General features: G+C 41.1%; 1 protein-coding gene across 7 annotated transcripts in view; it reads right to left on the reverse strand.

Annotated features, from left to right (window-relative positions):
• NFIA (nuclear factor I A) overlaps window positions 1-16,801 on the reverse strand; it is a 370,701-nt gene that overhangs the window by 98,609 nt on the left and 255,291 nt on the right. For all 7 annotated transcript variants that reach the window (XM_078451853.2, XM_078451851.2, XM_078451854.2 and 4 more), the window contains exons 5-6: window positions 7,478-7,595; window positions 641-768 (exon numbers count right to left, since the gene is read on the reverse strand). In XM_078451853.2, coding sequence (XP_078307979.1) covers window positions 641-768; window positions 7,478-7,595 — 246 coding nt within the window. The remainder of the gene's footprint in view (window positions 1-640; window positions 769-7,477; window positions 7,596-16,801) is intronic.

Consider the following 16,801-nt stretch of genomic DNA (forward strand, 5'->3'; position numbering starts at 1 on the left):
CTGGAGAAGATTCTCCCTTGTTCATGTGGAGGTTAGACATTGATTAAGGTTTCAAAAGGTTCCTGCTATCCAAACTATTCCTCTCAAGACTCCAGAGCCAAGACTAGACTATCCCGGGAGGTCAGAATAGCAGTCATCATTTGCTTATTTCACTAGAGATGGACATAAAGATAGTTGTTCCATTTAAATAGAAAAACAATCATGATGATAGCCAAAATTAGGAAAAAAATATTTAAACATCTCCTCCTTTTACACAAATCTAAGTATAAACTGTGGCACAGGGAGCCCAGTCTCCTAGTCCAGTTGAAAAAGTTGACAGGTTTCTATTTAAGATTGTTCCAAGACAATCCAAAAAGCCAATCCCCAAAGGCTCTTGGCATAAAGACAAAAGCAAAGGCAAATGCATATGGGATTGTAGTGCAGGTAAAAATATGGAAGCGTCAAAAACCACACACTGTTCTTCCAGCCTTTCATTTCAGTTGAATTGCTGCTTTGCACGGCCGCCCTTTCAAGAAAGTAGCAACCAGAGACAAACAAGTGTTCGTGTTCAGCCCATCGACTGCTTCAAGCCTGCTTCCTTCTCTGTACGTGGCATGGCCGCCATGTGCATTGTAGGCCTGAGCGCGCCCGCCCCGCTTACCTGGCTCCACTTCATGCCATCCGCTCGACTGACTGCCGCTTCCCGGGGAGCGCCCTTGGCCTGTGTAAAATGGCTCTTCACCAGGACTGTCCATTTCATCCTCCACGGACTTGAGGCGCTTTGTGGAGCTGAAATAATAAATGGGTACAAGTTTAAAAGCCTTCCAAACCACCTCTCTTGGACACTGCATCTCTGGCTGAAAGAAAGCCAAAGGAGGAAGTAATTGGGCAACTCGGTGGAGTTCTAGGACTCTCTCTAGGCTCAGGTTCAGGTTAGTGAGTCACTGGAGGTGGAACAAAGTCGTGGGTCTGTGTTGTTCCAAGTGTCTGGGTTTGATTTTTATTGTCCCTCAAGATGCTGCCACTGCCACATCCTGTCCCTTTCTCCTTTGAGGAACTGGTGGCTGGCTCCTGATCTTGTCTCCACCGGGAAGTGTCCGTAAGAAGACCACATTTCGTGTCTCCTCAGGCAGCAGCTGGCCCCTAGCCATCAGCAATGTCCCTAGACCTCTGGCACCCCAGAAAGGGTAAAAATCAGGGTTGACAGCTCTTTGAGAAAAGCTTGGATTGCTTTTGGGTTTTTTTTTTCCCCTGTGTTTTCTCATCTTCCACTTGGATCTGTTCATTCAAAAAATATTTGCTGTGCAGCTACAATAGTCCAGATTCTGATGTAGATGCTAGAGATAATACAGTGAACAAGACAGATAAAAAAAAAAAATAGGGGCAAGGAGTGCATTTCCCTCTGAGAATCGGGGACATGGAAAAAAGAGCAGCCCTATCCTTTTTATGCCCTTCCTCTTTTTGTGCCTCTACAGAGGTTCCCAAAATGAAGTTCTGGATTTGTTATTTTTGTAAAGGCATGATTGGGAAATTTCCAGAATGTATCTCATTTCTTTCAGTTGAAGGACTGAATTTTTCTCCCAAGTTGAGGCTTCAGGAGTAAAAAGACAGTGAAATGCCATGTTGCTAATATGTTCTAATTGTCTTAATTGATTATGTCACTAACGTACTAGCAGAATGAATAGATTTCATACCTAGTGGGAGTGCCCACTGGGAAACCTCTTCCTCATGTGTCAGGGTACAGAATTTTTAATATGTTTTCATTTATCAAACACATGCTGTGTCCCTTCTATGTACTAGGGGCTGTGCTAAATGCTGGGATATAGAGATGCATGAGACACGGCCCCGTCTCATAGACGTAAATAAAATTGTGCAAAAAAGAAATACAGGTACTATCGTGTAAGCGCATGTATGACACAGTGGGTTCATTGATGAAAGAAGCAAACAATGATATGCCTGGAAGGTTGGGAAAAGCTTCCTGAAGGAGATAGTTCCTGAGCTGTAAAGAGTGAGTGTCAAGGACACAGGGTTTAAGGAAGGAAAGGGCACAGAGAGGCTGCTTTTCAGCTCATGCACCACTCAGGCAGCCATTATTATTTCAAAATATTGAAATACTTCTATATCAATTGGCAAAGTGCCACTGTCTCAAGCTCTGTAAGTTTCCCCACCCTTGCCACCCCGGTATTTGCCCCAGGACACCCTCACGATCCAAAAACTAAAGGGCTAACGTCTCTGGTGCATCTGGGGCATTCCAGGACTTAGCATGAGCATTGTGGCAGAGCGACCTCTGTTCTAATCGGTATGCTCATGTCACACAGGTTATCGGACATTCTGAACATCACCCCCAGGAGGGAGGTGTGTATCAGGCAGAAGCCACATCATGAGGAAGGAGTGACACACACAGAGAACTGCCAGGTGTTTGGCCTGGCTGAAGTCGGGGGAGGGCCATCGTGAAAGAAGTGGGGTGGAGGTTACAGAAGAAATTACGTATCTGGATTTTGTCCTACAAGCAATGGAGACTCCCTGAAAGAGTCTCAACAGGGAGTGACATTAGAGTCGATTTCAGAAAGGTCACTCTGGTCATTTTGCAGATGATGGCTTTGGAAAAGCAAAGGAAAAAGGAGACAGAACCTACGGGCAGGGAGGTGTTTAAGAGGCTATTGCAGCAATCTGAATAAAAAAATGTGGAGGACCCAATTTAAGGCAAGAAATTTTAACGATTAAAGTTGGTATTCCAGTATTCTTTGCCTTTAAGTTCTATTCTCATTAAAGCCAAATCACAGGAAGGCAACACATCTGTAGCATGCTAGCTTCGTACCCAAAGGAAAAACCTTTCATAACTTATTTTATGTCCTTTGCTGGGCTTTCCTTGAAGTTCAATGAAAAATAGCCACTGGAACAACTTTTCTATATTTTATGTGAAACTACATCTGAGAGAAAAAATTTTTAAAAATATTTTTAATGTTTATTTTTTGAGAGGGAGAGAGAGACAGAGAGAGAGAGACAGAGAGAGAAAAAATATGAGTGGGGGAGGGGCAGAAAGAGAGGGAGGCACAGAATCTGAAGCAGGCTCTAGGCTCTGAGCTGTCAGCACAGAGCCCGATGTGGGGCTTGAACTCATAAACCAGGAGATCATGACCTGAGCCGAAGTCAGGTGCTTAACCAAGTGAGCCACTCAGGTGCCCCTAGACATTTTTGATAGAAGGAAGTGCACATAAAAAAAAATTATTCCAAATACATAAGCCAGAAAAAAAATATGGACACTTTGAATTAATTTCTATTGTTTCCTTTTATCAGAAATGCACATTATATAACATAGTGCTTTCCCTTCTTGCCTTGGCAACCAGGAATCTCAGGATTAAACTCTTGGTTAAGGTTTCTGATCTAACAATCTCTCCTATCTTTTCATATGGTCTCTGGCCTCTCTATATTTAACAGTACTTGCTGTATTTAAAAGTTGAAAGCCACTTGAAATCATTCTGGAAGTTGGTGGAATAGAAGTTAAAAACAAAATACATATTTCCCTGATGTTTCCTGGTTAATAAAAGGCAAGACCTTTATGTTCTGATGTGACTGTGAGATCTGTAGGGAAAGGGCCTTCTTTCTTTTCTTCTTTTTTTAAATCTCTATTGCCTGTGTTTGGCTAATAGCAGATGTTCAAAAAACTGCTGAATTGGGCTGGTGACTTAGAAACAGCCACATGAGTACTTGTGACAAGCATTTGCCAAGTGTCATGATTCAATGAGATCTAACGCAAAAGGCCAACTCCACTCACTGCCCATCATTCTTCCGTTATTAATATTTTTCTGAGTTTCTAAAGCTTTTGATTTCCTTGATGTCCTTTAATAAAAAGCAAATTCCCTGTGCAGGTATTAAATCCTAAAGGTGGAAGTCTGTACTTATTAGCTCTCACCTTAGCATGAAACCAAGGACTTTTCAGAGGTTTGATACAGGACAAATGTCTGCAGGGCAGAGGAACAGAGTGGAGGAGAGAAAAAGATCCAGGAGTGAAGAAAGTCAGCAGTGCCAAGATGGACAAGTGGAAGGCTTCGAAGACAAAGTTTACTGACTTCACAACCTTGACAGTTAGTTTATTTTGATGAAGTTCTTTGGGAGAAAAAAAGTATATTTTATCCCAATTTTTACACAACCCCTTCTATGATTTTGGAGATGTTTACCATGAAGAGGTACAGAGCTATAGTTAATGCCTATCAATCTCCTTTATTATTTGTTTTAATGTAGAAATGCATCAGTCATTGATTCTGGTTTCTTGCTCTTGACTTTTGAATACACTGATTCTATTCTCCCAGAAACATTTGAGGAAAATAAGAAAGTACCAGTAAGATCTCTACATAAGAGGGAAGAGAAATACTCTTTTGAGGAGTGATGCACCATCTCTTTCTGTGTGTGTAATTTGTTGTGTTCCTAGAAAATCCACCTAGAAATTAAGGTAAAACTATTACCTTCATTCCAAATGTTTGTTTAATTCCTACTATATGCAAAGCATAAAAGCCTTACCTTGTACCCACAAAACTGCAAAATGCCTCTTTCCTGCACGTTCATAGTACCCTGAACTGAAATTTTTCATTTATTTGTCAGTCTCTACCATTAGATACAGAAGCTCCTATTACTTGACTTTATATCCACAGTGCCTAGGACAATACCCTTGTTACTTAATAAATGTTGCCGAATTGGAGCGCCTGGGTGGCTCAGTCGGTTGAGTGTCCGACTTCGGCTCAGGTCATGATCTCTCAGTTTGTGAGTTCCAGCCCCGCATCAGGCTCTGTGCTGACAGCTCAGAGCCTGGAGCCTGTTTCAGATTCTGTTGTCTCCCTCTCTTTCTGCCCCTCCCTGCTCATGCTCTGTCTCTCTCTCTCTGTCAAAAACAAATAAACACAATATTTTTTTTAATAAAAAAATAAATAAATGTTGCTGAATTACACACCGTCCTCTATGGGATTTAACAGTCTGGATGGGGAGGCAGGACCTGTACAGATCTCAAAAGATGGTAATAATAATTCAAGGTAGCAAACACTAAGTATCCAGGAAAAATAGGGATAGTAGATATTCGTTTTTGGGGGGATTTATGTTCTATTGTTCCTTACTGAAAGAGTGAGCCCCATTCCTAAGGGGATCCAATGGGAAAATATCATGTTTTTAATTAATTAATTATTTTGAGAGAGAGAGAGAAGGACAGAGAGACAGAGCGCACAAGTGAGGGAGATGGGCAGACGGGAGAGAAAGAGAAACTTTAAGGTTCCAAGCTCACTGCAGAGGCCAATATGGGGCTTGATCCCATGACCCTGGGATCATGACCTGAGCCAAAATCAACAGTTAGATGCTCAACTGACTGAGCCACACAGGTGGCCCTAGAATACCGTGTTTTTAAATTTCCAGCACACCTGAATTTGAATATAGACTCTGCCATTTACTAGATCTGTGACCTTGGGCAAGTTACTTAACTTCTCTGGGTTGTGGGTTGATCCAGTCAGTGTTAAATGGCAACACTGTCTATATTGTAAAAGTATTGTGAATATTAAATCATATCAGGTATGTAAAGCATCTCACACAGTGTCTGCTACAGAGCAGGTGACCAATTAATATTGGCACAGCATGAACAAATATTGATTGGTGGATGAACTTTTCTATATGTAAATCTGGGGTATTCTTCTGGGCACATTTTCTAACCTGTACACAGATAATTCTGCTGAGTCTATATATTTAGAGAATAATTTTTTTAAAAAAAAATTATCCTAGGAGAACCTAATGAGAGTAAAACAAACATATTACCAAGTTATTAACTACTGCTGATGTTTATAATTAGCTCCTTATCAGGGTTAGTTATTTGCAGAATATGAGAATGACAGTAGCCTTTTAAATGACATTAAAAACCAGGTTTCCACTCAGAGAATCACAACAAAAGGCAACGAAACAGCTGGAGAAGTCCAAAGGATGGGGGTGAGAAGCACTGTTTGGGACGTCCATGGTACATGCGTAGCACACATATGAAAAACAAACAGCCCATCAACTTTTAAATTAATCACTGCCACAAGTGTTTGCAAAGCTTTTTCATGTTGACTGAGTGCCGTTACACACAACGTCCCTTCCATCAGCAAACATTCAAAATCCTCAAAATGTATTAACATCCGAATGCGTTCACAATCTCATTCTTTCATTATAAATGTACTTTGGATTTCAAACTTTTTTTCCCCCCTGAGGATCTGATACTACAGTGAACTAAGGGGAACATTTAAACGACATGAAAGATGAGGGGAGGATTTGGTGGTTGTATTTAGGGAATAACTGTTTCTTTAGCTGTCTTCAAGGTATTAGTAATGACTAAGCTGATTCTTTTTCTTTTTTCCCTTCTTTCTTTCTTTCTTTCTTTCTTTCTTTCTTTCTTTCTTTCTTTCTTTCTTTCTTTAAGTAATGCTGGTTAAAATATATAAAGTCAAGGTAAGAAGGAATCTCTACCAAGGAAAATTTCTATAATTTGGCCATTGTTTTAAATTATAAAATTCTGGGGCTTGCTTTAAAGAAGAATATACCTTTGTGAAACATTTTTTTTTTTCTGCAAAGTACACAAACATTAAAGATCATTCTACACCATTCTTTTCTTTGTTGTCACAGTCCAGTGCTAAAGCCAATTTGTAAAAGAATACTGTGGGTTTAATGCCTAATCCCTTTCCTTCTGGTACCGGTTATCCAGAGACAACAGGGTCTTGCAAAATGCTTCGTTTTGATTTGGGCTTTGTGACCTCGAGGGGATCAAGAACCCTGGAATCATTATCTGGTTGTGCTCTTCCAGTTTTACTTTTTTAAAGGTCCCCTGGTGCAACAGAATTTATAATCCCGCACCCCCACCCCTCCCTGTGCCATAGGACTGCATTTATTTTTACAACCTCACACCTAGATATCAATGTCACAGGCAACTCCAGTAGCCTGGATTTTGAGGCCTTTGGGGGAAAAGCGAAGGGACTGAGATGTAATATCTGCTGTGGGCATGGGGACTGGAACTGGTGTCGCCAGTGTCAACATTTTGCCAAACAAGCCAAAACAGGTGCCCTTTCCCCTGGTCAAGAGCTGTCCTTAATCTCCTGAGAACATGCTGTGTTCATCATGCATCTTTCTCTATGCTTTGCTCATGTCTTTACCCCACCCAGACCCCATTCCTTTTCCTTCCCATCTTGCCAACCCTAACCAACATTTATCACTGAACTCAAGTCTGTCTTTTTGAATAAAGCTTTAACTATTTTTAGCCTATGCCACACTGTGTGTGTATGTGTGTGTGTGTGTGTGTGTGTGTGTGTGTGTATAGATGTTTGTTTGTTTGTTTGTTTCTGCTGTATGTGCATTTGCTTTCTCTTCCCAATGAGACTGAAAGTCTGATGGGGCTGAACACACTTCTCTAATATCTTCTACCAGCAAACACACATTGCAAGTGCCTCTAGGCTCAAAATCAAGGTGTGTAACTAGGGAGAGCCACCAATCAAATTACCTGGTAGAGGACGTGCTGGGTAAAGACCTCCTCATCGCTCCTGGACTCATGCTGTAGTATGAAGAACTTTCCAAATCTGAGAGAGAAAAATTTGGGCCAGTTCCTGCAGCTATTGGTGCTAGGAAAAAAAAAAAGTTATGTTCTGTGAATAAATGATCAACGAGGACACATATCATTGTTGCATTTAACACATTTTATTTCTAAATTTCTTTGATAAGCTTATCCAAAATCATCAGTAATGAACTCTGACCTCCAATTATTGTTGACAACAAAAATCACCTATAACAGAAGGACTCTGTTTTATATTTTACCTTTTATCTTTTCTCTTTTTGTAATAATGGCAAACTGTCACCAAGACTGCAACATTCCTGGATGCTTTTAACAAAAACGCCTCCATGTTTTGCTTTGAAACTTTTCTTGGATGACCAGCAAGAACATTCTCTGGACTTTCCTAATTTTGGCTGATCTTGATAGCTTTCACTCATCGGCATTTTGGAATTAGTCCAGAACCACAAACTCAACTTTCTGGGTTTCCCATTGTCAATTTCCTGTGATGAAAAATGTGTGATTTCTCCTTACTCTGAATTGCCATGGCACCTACATATGCCATTACTTTAGTTGTCCCACCTTCTCCCTGGAGGCAGTGTCCTCTAACCATGGTTCCTGGGCTGCAGTTCTTAATAAAGTTTTACTGGAAGATGGTCACACCCATTTATTTACATATTGTCTCTGCTTCTGCACTGTGATAGCAGAGACAAGCAGCCACAACAGACACCATATGGCTCACAAACCAGAAAATATTTATGTAGAAGTTGCTGAGGTCTGATTTAAGGGATTGGTAAGGATAATTTTGACTATATGTGATTTTCAGAGCTGATCCTTAGGTGAGATGTGATTCTCTGTATTTTTTATGGTCTGGAGCCTCCAGACCACCTTGTTTACAGTAGCAGCTTAAATAAATATTTTTGAATGAATAAATAACATCTATCAATCTTCTAAAACAACTCTGTGCACAGCTAGTGGTACAACTATATTAGTACAAATATTCTCTTCTTTTGAAAGATTATGCAAAAGTGGGAGACACAGATTCATGTATTACTGTATTAAGACATTGGTTTGAGAGTTAAGCCCAGGTAAGTGGATATATAAATAAATTAAACAGAGGCTAATATCCATAAGAAGAAGGGATAATTAGAAATATCATGAACCAAGGACTTTCATTGCCAAGAATGGTGCAGGGTAAGGAAGGCGCTTAGATGAAAGACATATCCCCACCCTGAAACAACTCTAGAGGGAAGACTGGCAGGTTAATTTCAATACAGTGTGGTAAGTCTTTTGCTCGAGTTATTCCTAAATTTATATGGCCACACAGAAGTGGGTATCCAACCCAGCTGGGGAATAAGAAGTTCCAGGGGCAAAAAAGGCCTCAGAAAACATGATGCCTGGGAAGATGTTAAAAGGATAAGTGGGGCTCACCCAACTGAGAGGGATAGAGGCATGTTAGGTAGGGGGAGCAGCATTTATAAAGGTAAGAGAACATAAAATGAATACTGGTTTTCTGATAACTTGGTGTGATAAAGTTCATAATACATGGGAAAAAGAGGGGAAGGTTAAGGTCAGTTTCCGAAGGCCCTGGTAGGGTTCTTTAAGGACAGTGGATGTGAGTCCAGCACATTCCCTAGTTTATAAGCTATCAAAGCGCTTTATCACACTCTACTAATTGGGGGCCATTGGGGCTATATTGCCAGCATCTAATATAATCCCTGACACCACGAGGCAGTCAGTAAGCATTGGTCAACTGGAACTGGTTGCCAGTTAAAGGAGAACCAGCAGAATGTGAGAATGCATCATCAGACTTGCCTTTATAACCTAGAAACATCATCTTGTGGTGAGGGTAGGCATGGGGGACAGGGCGGCAGTTGAAGAATATAATCAGTAAAACCATAGAGGCCAGCGGAGTCATTTAAAAACGACAAGGTGGGGATGGGTCTAAACTCAAGGGATGAGAAGGAGGAGCCTAGTGTAAGTTATTTAGGAATTAGAATCAGGAAAATGTGTTAACTTCTTCAGTGTAGTAATAACGGAAAAGGGGGAGTATGGGACGGTTCCCAGGATTACTACTTGGGCAACTGGGTGAAATGTAGTACCATAAGAGAACTATGTAATCAAGGAAAGGGGGGAAGGGATACAATAATATCTAAGAATAAACACTGAGTTGTTGGGTTAATAGCAATGGCTAGACCTTAATCACAACTATATTAAAACAGTCACTGCTAAGAAATAGAAAGCTCTAAAATTCACATATACTTTTCTGAAATTCAAACATATCTCTTAATGACAGGCTGTAATGGAGGAAAGGCCTTTAGTTCAAAGACGAATGGTTAGACTTGACAATAAGTGTAAACAGAGTTCCAATGAATAATTTTGCTAGCCATTCCCCAATTTGCCTTTATACTAAATTTATCTGCATAGTTTCCCCTTTTATTCCATAATATTTTATGTATGAAATAGGCTCTGGGGGTGGGGAGGAGACTACTCAAATACATCACCGCTCACCTCTCTTAGCAGCCTGACATATAACAGGTACTTATTAATGTTTGTGCCTCCGTGGAGCTTAAAGATCCACACGTCTCATTAACTAAAGAAGAGAGATGCAGCTGATCAGTGTCGAGGGTATGTATTTAGATTTTTCTTTCAAAGCCTTGGGATGGGGCTCAGGCATCCGCCGAATGCAGCAGGTGCATCATGCCTGAGCACCGGCCACAGTGCGCAAGCCTCACTCCCAGGCTCGGAAGGAAAGATAAAGCAAGATGTGAGTGAGAGACCTGGCTGGACTGAGAGAAGTCTGGGGCCCTCTGCCCAGCGGCGCTTACACTTAACATTCTATTTACCACATTCTACTCTGGAAAAAGGTCCTCTGCCTAGATTATCTTTTCAAAATGTCAAGGGAGCTAGAATAGGCGAAGAATGGAAGATACAGTGTAAATATAGTGCGCACACCTCTCAGAGAGACTTAAAAAAAAAAATAACGAACCCACAGAAATGTTCCTTCGCTTGCCCATATATTGACTTCCTGTTAAAGCACTTAGCACAGTGTGTGTGATCTAGCAAACGGCATCAGGTGGACTGGCAGCGTTATGACGCTTCTCGAAGTGTCTACTGCAGTTATGGTGTGTAACTTCAGGGCCTGGAAAACTGGCTATGAGCGCCTGAAAAGTTTTATGACATCATTAGATTTCTGAAATGAGAATGGGTTTCACAACCTGGGTTACATCGTCCTAATAAAGCACCAACCCAAACTCTGCGTTCTTCAGAACAGTCAGGTGAGGAAACATCCCCCGGGAGTGTCTGGGTACATATGTCTCACATGAAGGTCAGCCGATTGGAATGCGATCAGATTCAGTGGTACGGTGACAGTTAAAGAGAAAGCCTCAGACCTGTGGGGAGGGGTTACCATTAAGTGTCCCTGCAGTTGAGTTGGGTATTCTCAGTGCCTCTCACCTGGAGAATAGGAAGAGCCTTAGAGAGGTAACTAGGAGAGGTGGGCTTTCAGCCGGCTTTCCTGAGTACCTGGGGACCATTTTTCTTATACCTCACTCAATCCACAAATCAACCTTTTTTAGAGGACAGTACCTTTTCTACGAGAGAAAAACTAAGCCCTGAAATGAGGTTAACTTGTTTGTCATGGATCACAGAGAGGCAAGAAAGAGGGAGGTCCAAGATTAAAATTCTAGAATGTCTCACTGCGACACCCATTGCTTTTCCTGTCATACTACCCTGCCACTCATTTACAATATTTGCCTTAAACTTGAGATGATAAAAAGGTATACAGTGTCTCTGTCTCACAAGGTTTACAACAGAGCGGAATGACGAAACAATACTTGAACAAATTCAAGGCTGAATGTGATAAATCTCATAGGAGAAATGCAAAGGATGTGTTAGGAAAATTCAAAGGCATGATGGATCATATTGGCTCGCGGGATCAAAAAAAGATTCGATTTCAAGAAGGGTTGGACACTTACACTTAGGCTTCAAGGATGGCAGGATTTGAAGAGGCAGAGGAGAGAGTTTCTAGGCAAATGACAGAGTATGTGCGTAAGTTTGGAGGCAGGAAGTACAGTTAGTGACCTGTGGGATCCATGACTGTTTCTGAGTAGGGAAATGATCATTGTTGAATTGAGAAACATTATACAGAATGCACAAAAGGGGACTAAGGGGGGAAACCCGTTGGAAAGTTGATGCAGGAGTTGTGGCAAGAGGGAATGGAGGCCTAAACCATGTTGCCAAGAAAGAAAACAGAATTTTCACAATGGATGTTTGTCACCTTGGTAAACAGGTACAAAAGATCAGTGTCCAGATGTGCACTGTGAAAGGGCATACACAAGCATATGGATCATACCATTCTAACAAATATAAAATATCAATAAGATGTATGTAACACAATGCACTTATTAGCTAATAATAGGAATAAGTCCTTTTTGCAAATTGGGGAACTAAAAGTTGTCAAGGGTTAAATGACTTGAACAATGTCTGCCTAGGATGTCATGCTGGGCTTCTGAAGCCAAAGACTAACAGCCTGCTGATATGTCACAGAGATTATGTAGCCACTGCCAATCAAGGGTGGGGATGATAAAGAAGGACTGGACCAACCACAACACTTTCTGTCTGTTCCATATAGTGTGAAACCTGATTTTGTTCCACTTGTACTTGACCCTAGGCTCTATCATTCTTAAATGATCTCATACATGACATTTTTTCCCCAGCCAGATTGAGTGCATTTTGAGGACCAGACATCCTAGGCCATAGAAAAAGTGCTGGTCTCAGCCTGGGTGAGACTGTCTAGAGTTTCAGCCTTGCCAACAACCACCCGTGTAGCCGAAGTCATTTAAACTTTTGGACCTCACAACTCTCATAATAATTATGTTAGAAATGCAAACTCACCAGCACTGCCATGGCCATAACCAGCACAATAACAAAGCCTAATGTTTATTAAGCATCGTTTACGGGCCAGATGCCGGTCTGGGCCCTTTAAGCACATCATCTCATTTAAACTCACAGCGCTCCTGGGAAAGAACTGAAGCACAAAGAGGTGAAGTAACGTTCCCTGGTCGTGAAGTCAGAGGGTCCTACCAGAGGACCTTTAATCCTACAGCTCCAATAGCCTTTTCCGTGTTCGTAAACAGCTCTGCAGAGTCTTGTACGACAATCAATACAACACAACAGATGATGAGCAATAAATATGTCCTGAATTAAGGGGAATCAGCAGTCACCCTCTCCATTTGCCCTCTGCGCCCCCCAACTGTACACAATGCAAAACGAAACTCAGAAATCCATAAATCTACACAGGAGCGTGAGGACTGGTTCCTCGACTTTCTTAAGTAGCACTGCAATGACTCACACCCAAAGTTTTTGTGGATTTTGTTTCATAGGGGAGTTTTTCTCAAAAGATTAACTTTTGGGAATTGTCTCATCGGATGTCATTTCTAAGCCCTTTGTCCCTTCCCCCCCACCCCCTTCTTTCCTGTCACGAGTAGAATGCAGTCTTTGTGTCATTTTTTAATAAATGGTTTGCTATTAAGGAATCATTATAGTAATGTGGGCTATTGGAAGAAAGGGGTTACTTTAGTAGCCAACCCTCTTAATGACCTGCTCTTCTGTACACATTAGTAGTTGGATAAGGTTGTGGTTATTGAACTTCTGCCATCCACCAGAGACAATCTGCTCGGGCTTGCGTTGTTGGAAAAGAGAGGGTGATGGAAAAAAAAAATTCTATCCAAAATTTCAAGCTACTCTGCCTGGGGGATGACCGTACACTGAGTTTACAACTTGTTCAGCAGGAATCCGTGGGGAGCATTAACTGAGTGACTAGTGTGGCCAGCCTATTGCTAACGGCCCATAGTCTCTGAGATGCTGCCTCTTATGGGATTCGACAAATTTCATGGAGCACTTTTCATGTGTCAGGCGCTGTTCCAGATGCTTGAGATCCATCATTGGACAAGATATATAAGGCCCCCTGCCCTTGTGGGGTTTACATTTTAGAGATGAACGATCATAGCTGCCCCTTCCTTGAAACTCCATGGCAACTAAGGAATATGGACGCATGGCTGATAGGTAACCTTCAAAAAAGACTACCAGGATATAGTACTTCATTTTCAATGTATTAAATAAGTAGGAAAAAAATAAGAGAGGTGTATTTCTCTCCGGATTGTGTTATCTTATGTACTCACTGGGACTTTGGGAACTTGTCTATTAAGGCTTGGGGGTAAAAAACATTCCAACAACAAGCACACAGTTCTAGAGGCCCAGCACAATTTAGTGTTGTTTTGCATTCTAGTGGCAAAGATCTCATAAGACAGTCCATGTCACTGGCACAAAAGGAGTGAACATGGGAAAATGCTTGGTCTTCTTTCTATCAAAGGCACAGTTGTAAAATACACAATGCTATGCACACTCAAGCAAATCTGGAATCATCGTTAAAGGGAATTAACTTGGAAAGTAATTTATGGCAAGAAAATTCAACTCCTTTGTTATCTTCCTTTTACTGTAATATGCTTCCTGAACACTGCCTATGAGAGAAGGCTTTTAGAAAGGAAAAAAAAACACATAAGTATAGTAAAATTAACTCATTTTATCAATTTGTGCTGTTGGCCAGAGTTTCCTGACTGTGGCTATGAGGGGCTGTAAAACTGATGAATTTGCATGGAAAAAGAAACCAGTGTAAGTAATTTGTGTAAGAGGTAACACGGACATACACGGCTATAATTCAGACACCCTGCAGATAGCAGACCGCCGCAGTGTGAGCAGTTATGGGTTAGAAAAATGACCACACTGCAGTCAGTCTGACTTGAATGGAAATCAATCATAAAGGTACGTTCTCTGCAGCTTCTACGCCACAGTCTTCAGCAACTCCTCTGCCAAGCAGATTTCTGGTCTGTAAACCGCGTGCTGATCTCCTTTTCCTACCCTGCCTTTCTAAAAGGTCTGACCAAGGCAGGCTAGGAGTATAGTTTTCCAAAATGGAACATAAAAGAAAGGCACTGGACCAAAACAAGGATTTCCCTCTATGTGGAAATGAGCTTCCCTGCTATTATGAGATTTAAGCAAGGCTTTTTATGAAACGTAGTATTAGGTGCCAAAAGCGAGCAGAATGTTTTAACCCCGTCAACGGCATCTGCGGATGCAGACAGAGCACCGTTTTCACACATCCACATTTGTGGACACAAGTTAAGAAATATGTGGGTTTGTGGTGCCAGAAGGGGGAGGAAGAGGTGAACAGAGAAATTTTTATTTCAGAAAAAATGTTTCCTTCCCATTAAAACAAGAACAATTCTCTGATACCCTCTTCCTCCCTGCTCTGAATCTTGCAGATGGTTTATCTTTGATGATTGTGAATTCAGTTTGTGAGTTAGTGTATTCAGTCACTTTATTGCCACGAAGGAAGCTTAGTCTTGGATTTCAAGAAACTTAGGTTATCTACTTTATAAATGAGGGAACTATTTCTACTCATTTCTGTATTCTCCTCAGCACACAGCATGAGATGCTTCATATATCACACATGCAACAAATGTTTGCTGAATTGAATGAAAATGATATGAGCTTATTAATAAAAAACAGCTAAGAACTAATATTTATTGATCGTTTATCATGTGCCAGGCTGATGTGCTATGTGTTTTTACCTGAATTATTATCTCACTTCAGCCTTGCAGTGTCCCCACAGAACATGTATTTGTTTATTCTCATTTACAAATGAGAAAATTAGCTGTAAGGTTAAGTAACGTGTTCAAGATCACACAGCTAGGTCAGTGAGCCTTAAATATCTCCAGATATCAGCCCAAAGAAACAGAAGTGAAACTTAACATTTCTACTCTGTCTTTCCTTCATCATCAGTAACTAGAGAGATAGATTCAACAAGATTTATATAGAAAAAAAGATCACGTATCAATTAAGTGGGAAACTTCTATCTCATCATCTTCCTTCTTTGCATTTCCAGGGCTTTCCAGCTGGGAGTATTGGCCAGGGCTTCCCGGGATGGAGGGCCTGACACTGGTCGGGCAGAGCAATCCACAGTGGGGTTGGCAATGCTGACTGAGCTCCTGCATTAGTGGCTTCTGCCTTTGGGACTGAAATCGATTTTCTGCATTTTAGAGTATCATCTCATCTTAGCTTTTGGTTGAGGTCAAATGTGGTACCCGTTTAGTATCTGATACAGCCTCAGCCATGGGATTAAGTCTTCCCTGACAGGGGACGGATGTGATGGCCTAAGACGCCTTTCCACCACCGTGATCTATAACCAGGGAAGGGCTTCTAAACATAAGCTCCTTTACCAAGAGTGCACGGGGACTGTCTGACCATTAGCTGTTAGGAAACCAAACTGTATCAACGGTCTCATCCCAACAACCTACAAATCCAGCTGTCTATACTAATAATTCTCAATATTTTCACTAAGAACTATTTTGTCCCCCTCCTCCATCCACTGGAAGATCCTGGGTGTTAATAGGTACTCCTATCAATCACAGACTGCATTAACTCAGTTCCCCTGTCAGACTTAACACGTGGCTCTGCTGAGCGTGGGCTGTAGTGATCTCATCCTGGACGTGCCGATGGTGTCACCAACAAGAGTCTTTCTAATCAGCAGGTGTTAGCTAGGGAAATATATGCCAGCCAAAATCTCAATAATATTTGTGGTCTTATTGTGCTGGTAATGTAGAATTTCTGTCAGGCTTTTGAAAATCTCAAAAATACCTTTTAGTTTTCCAATGTTACCTATTGGATAGGAATATCTGCTCTTAAAAAAAATTGAGGCTTATGAGTTCATATGGAAAAGTTCATGAAAAAAATCACATTGTGGTAATGACCTCAGGGTGCCCCTGTTCCTCACAGGGAATTTTTATGTCCGTAATATATAAGAAAGCAAAATTCAAATACTATAGAATTGAGTACTATTTAAAAAAAAACTGATTACAAATAACCAAGGTGTGGCTAGTGACTTAAAAAGTTGTTAACGTGTCAGTGTTAGATTGAGAATTTTAAAACATCTTGCTACCCATTAGGATACCCTGGAAGAGAAATTTCCAGAATAACGCAGAAGTATAGGTTGGGCTGAAAAGTTGAGGAATAAGAATTTTCTGGCTTCCTAAAGCAGATGAATTAGATCTCGTATTGGCATGCTCTTATTCCATCAGAATTAGTAATTTGGAAGGGGTCACGGGAATGGTCCTTCTAATAAATGGACTTTTAGAACTTGAATCTAAAATCAGTCCTTTTTAATTTATACATGCACACAGAGCACATACAGACACACACACACACACACACACACACACA

Source organism: Panthera onca, chromosome C1 (assembly GCF_046562875.1).
Source record: "Panthera onca isolate mPanOnc1 chromosome C1, mPanOnc1 haplotype 2, whole genome shotgun sequence".
Taxonomy (NCBI): domain Eukaryota; kingdom Metazoa; phylum Chordata; class Mammalia; order Carnivora; family Felidae; genus Panthera; species Panthera onca.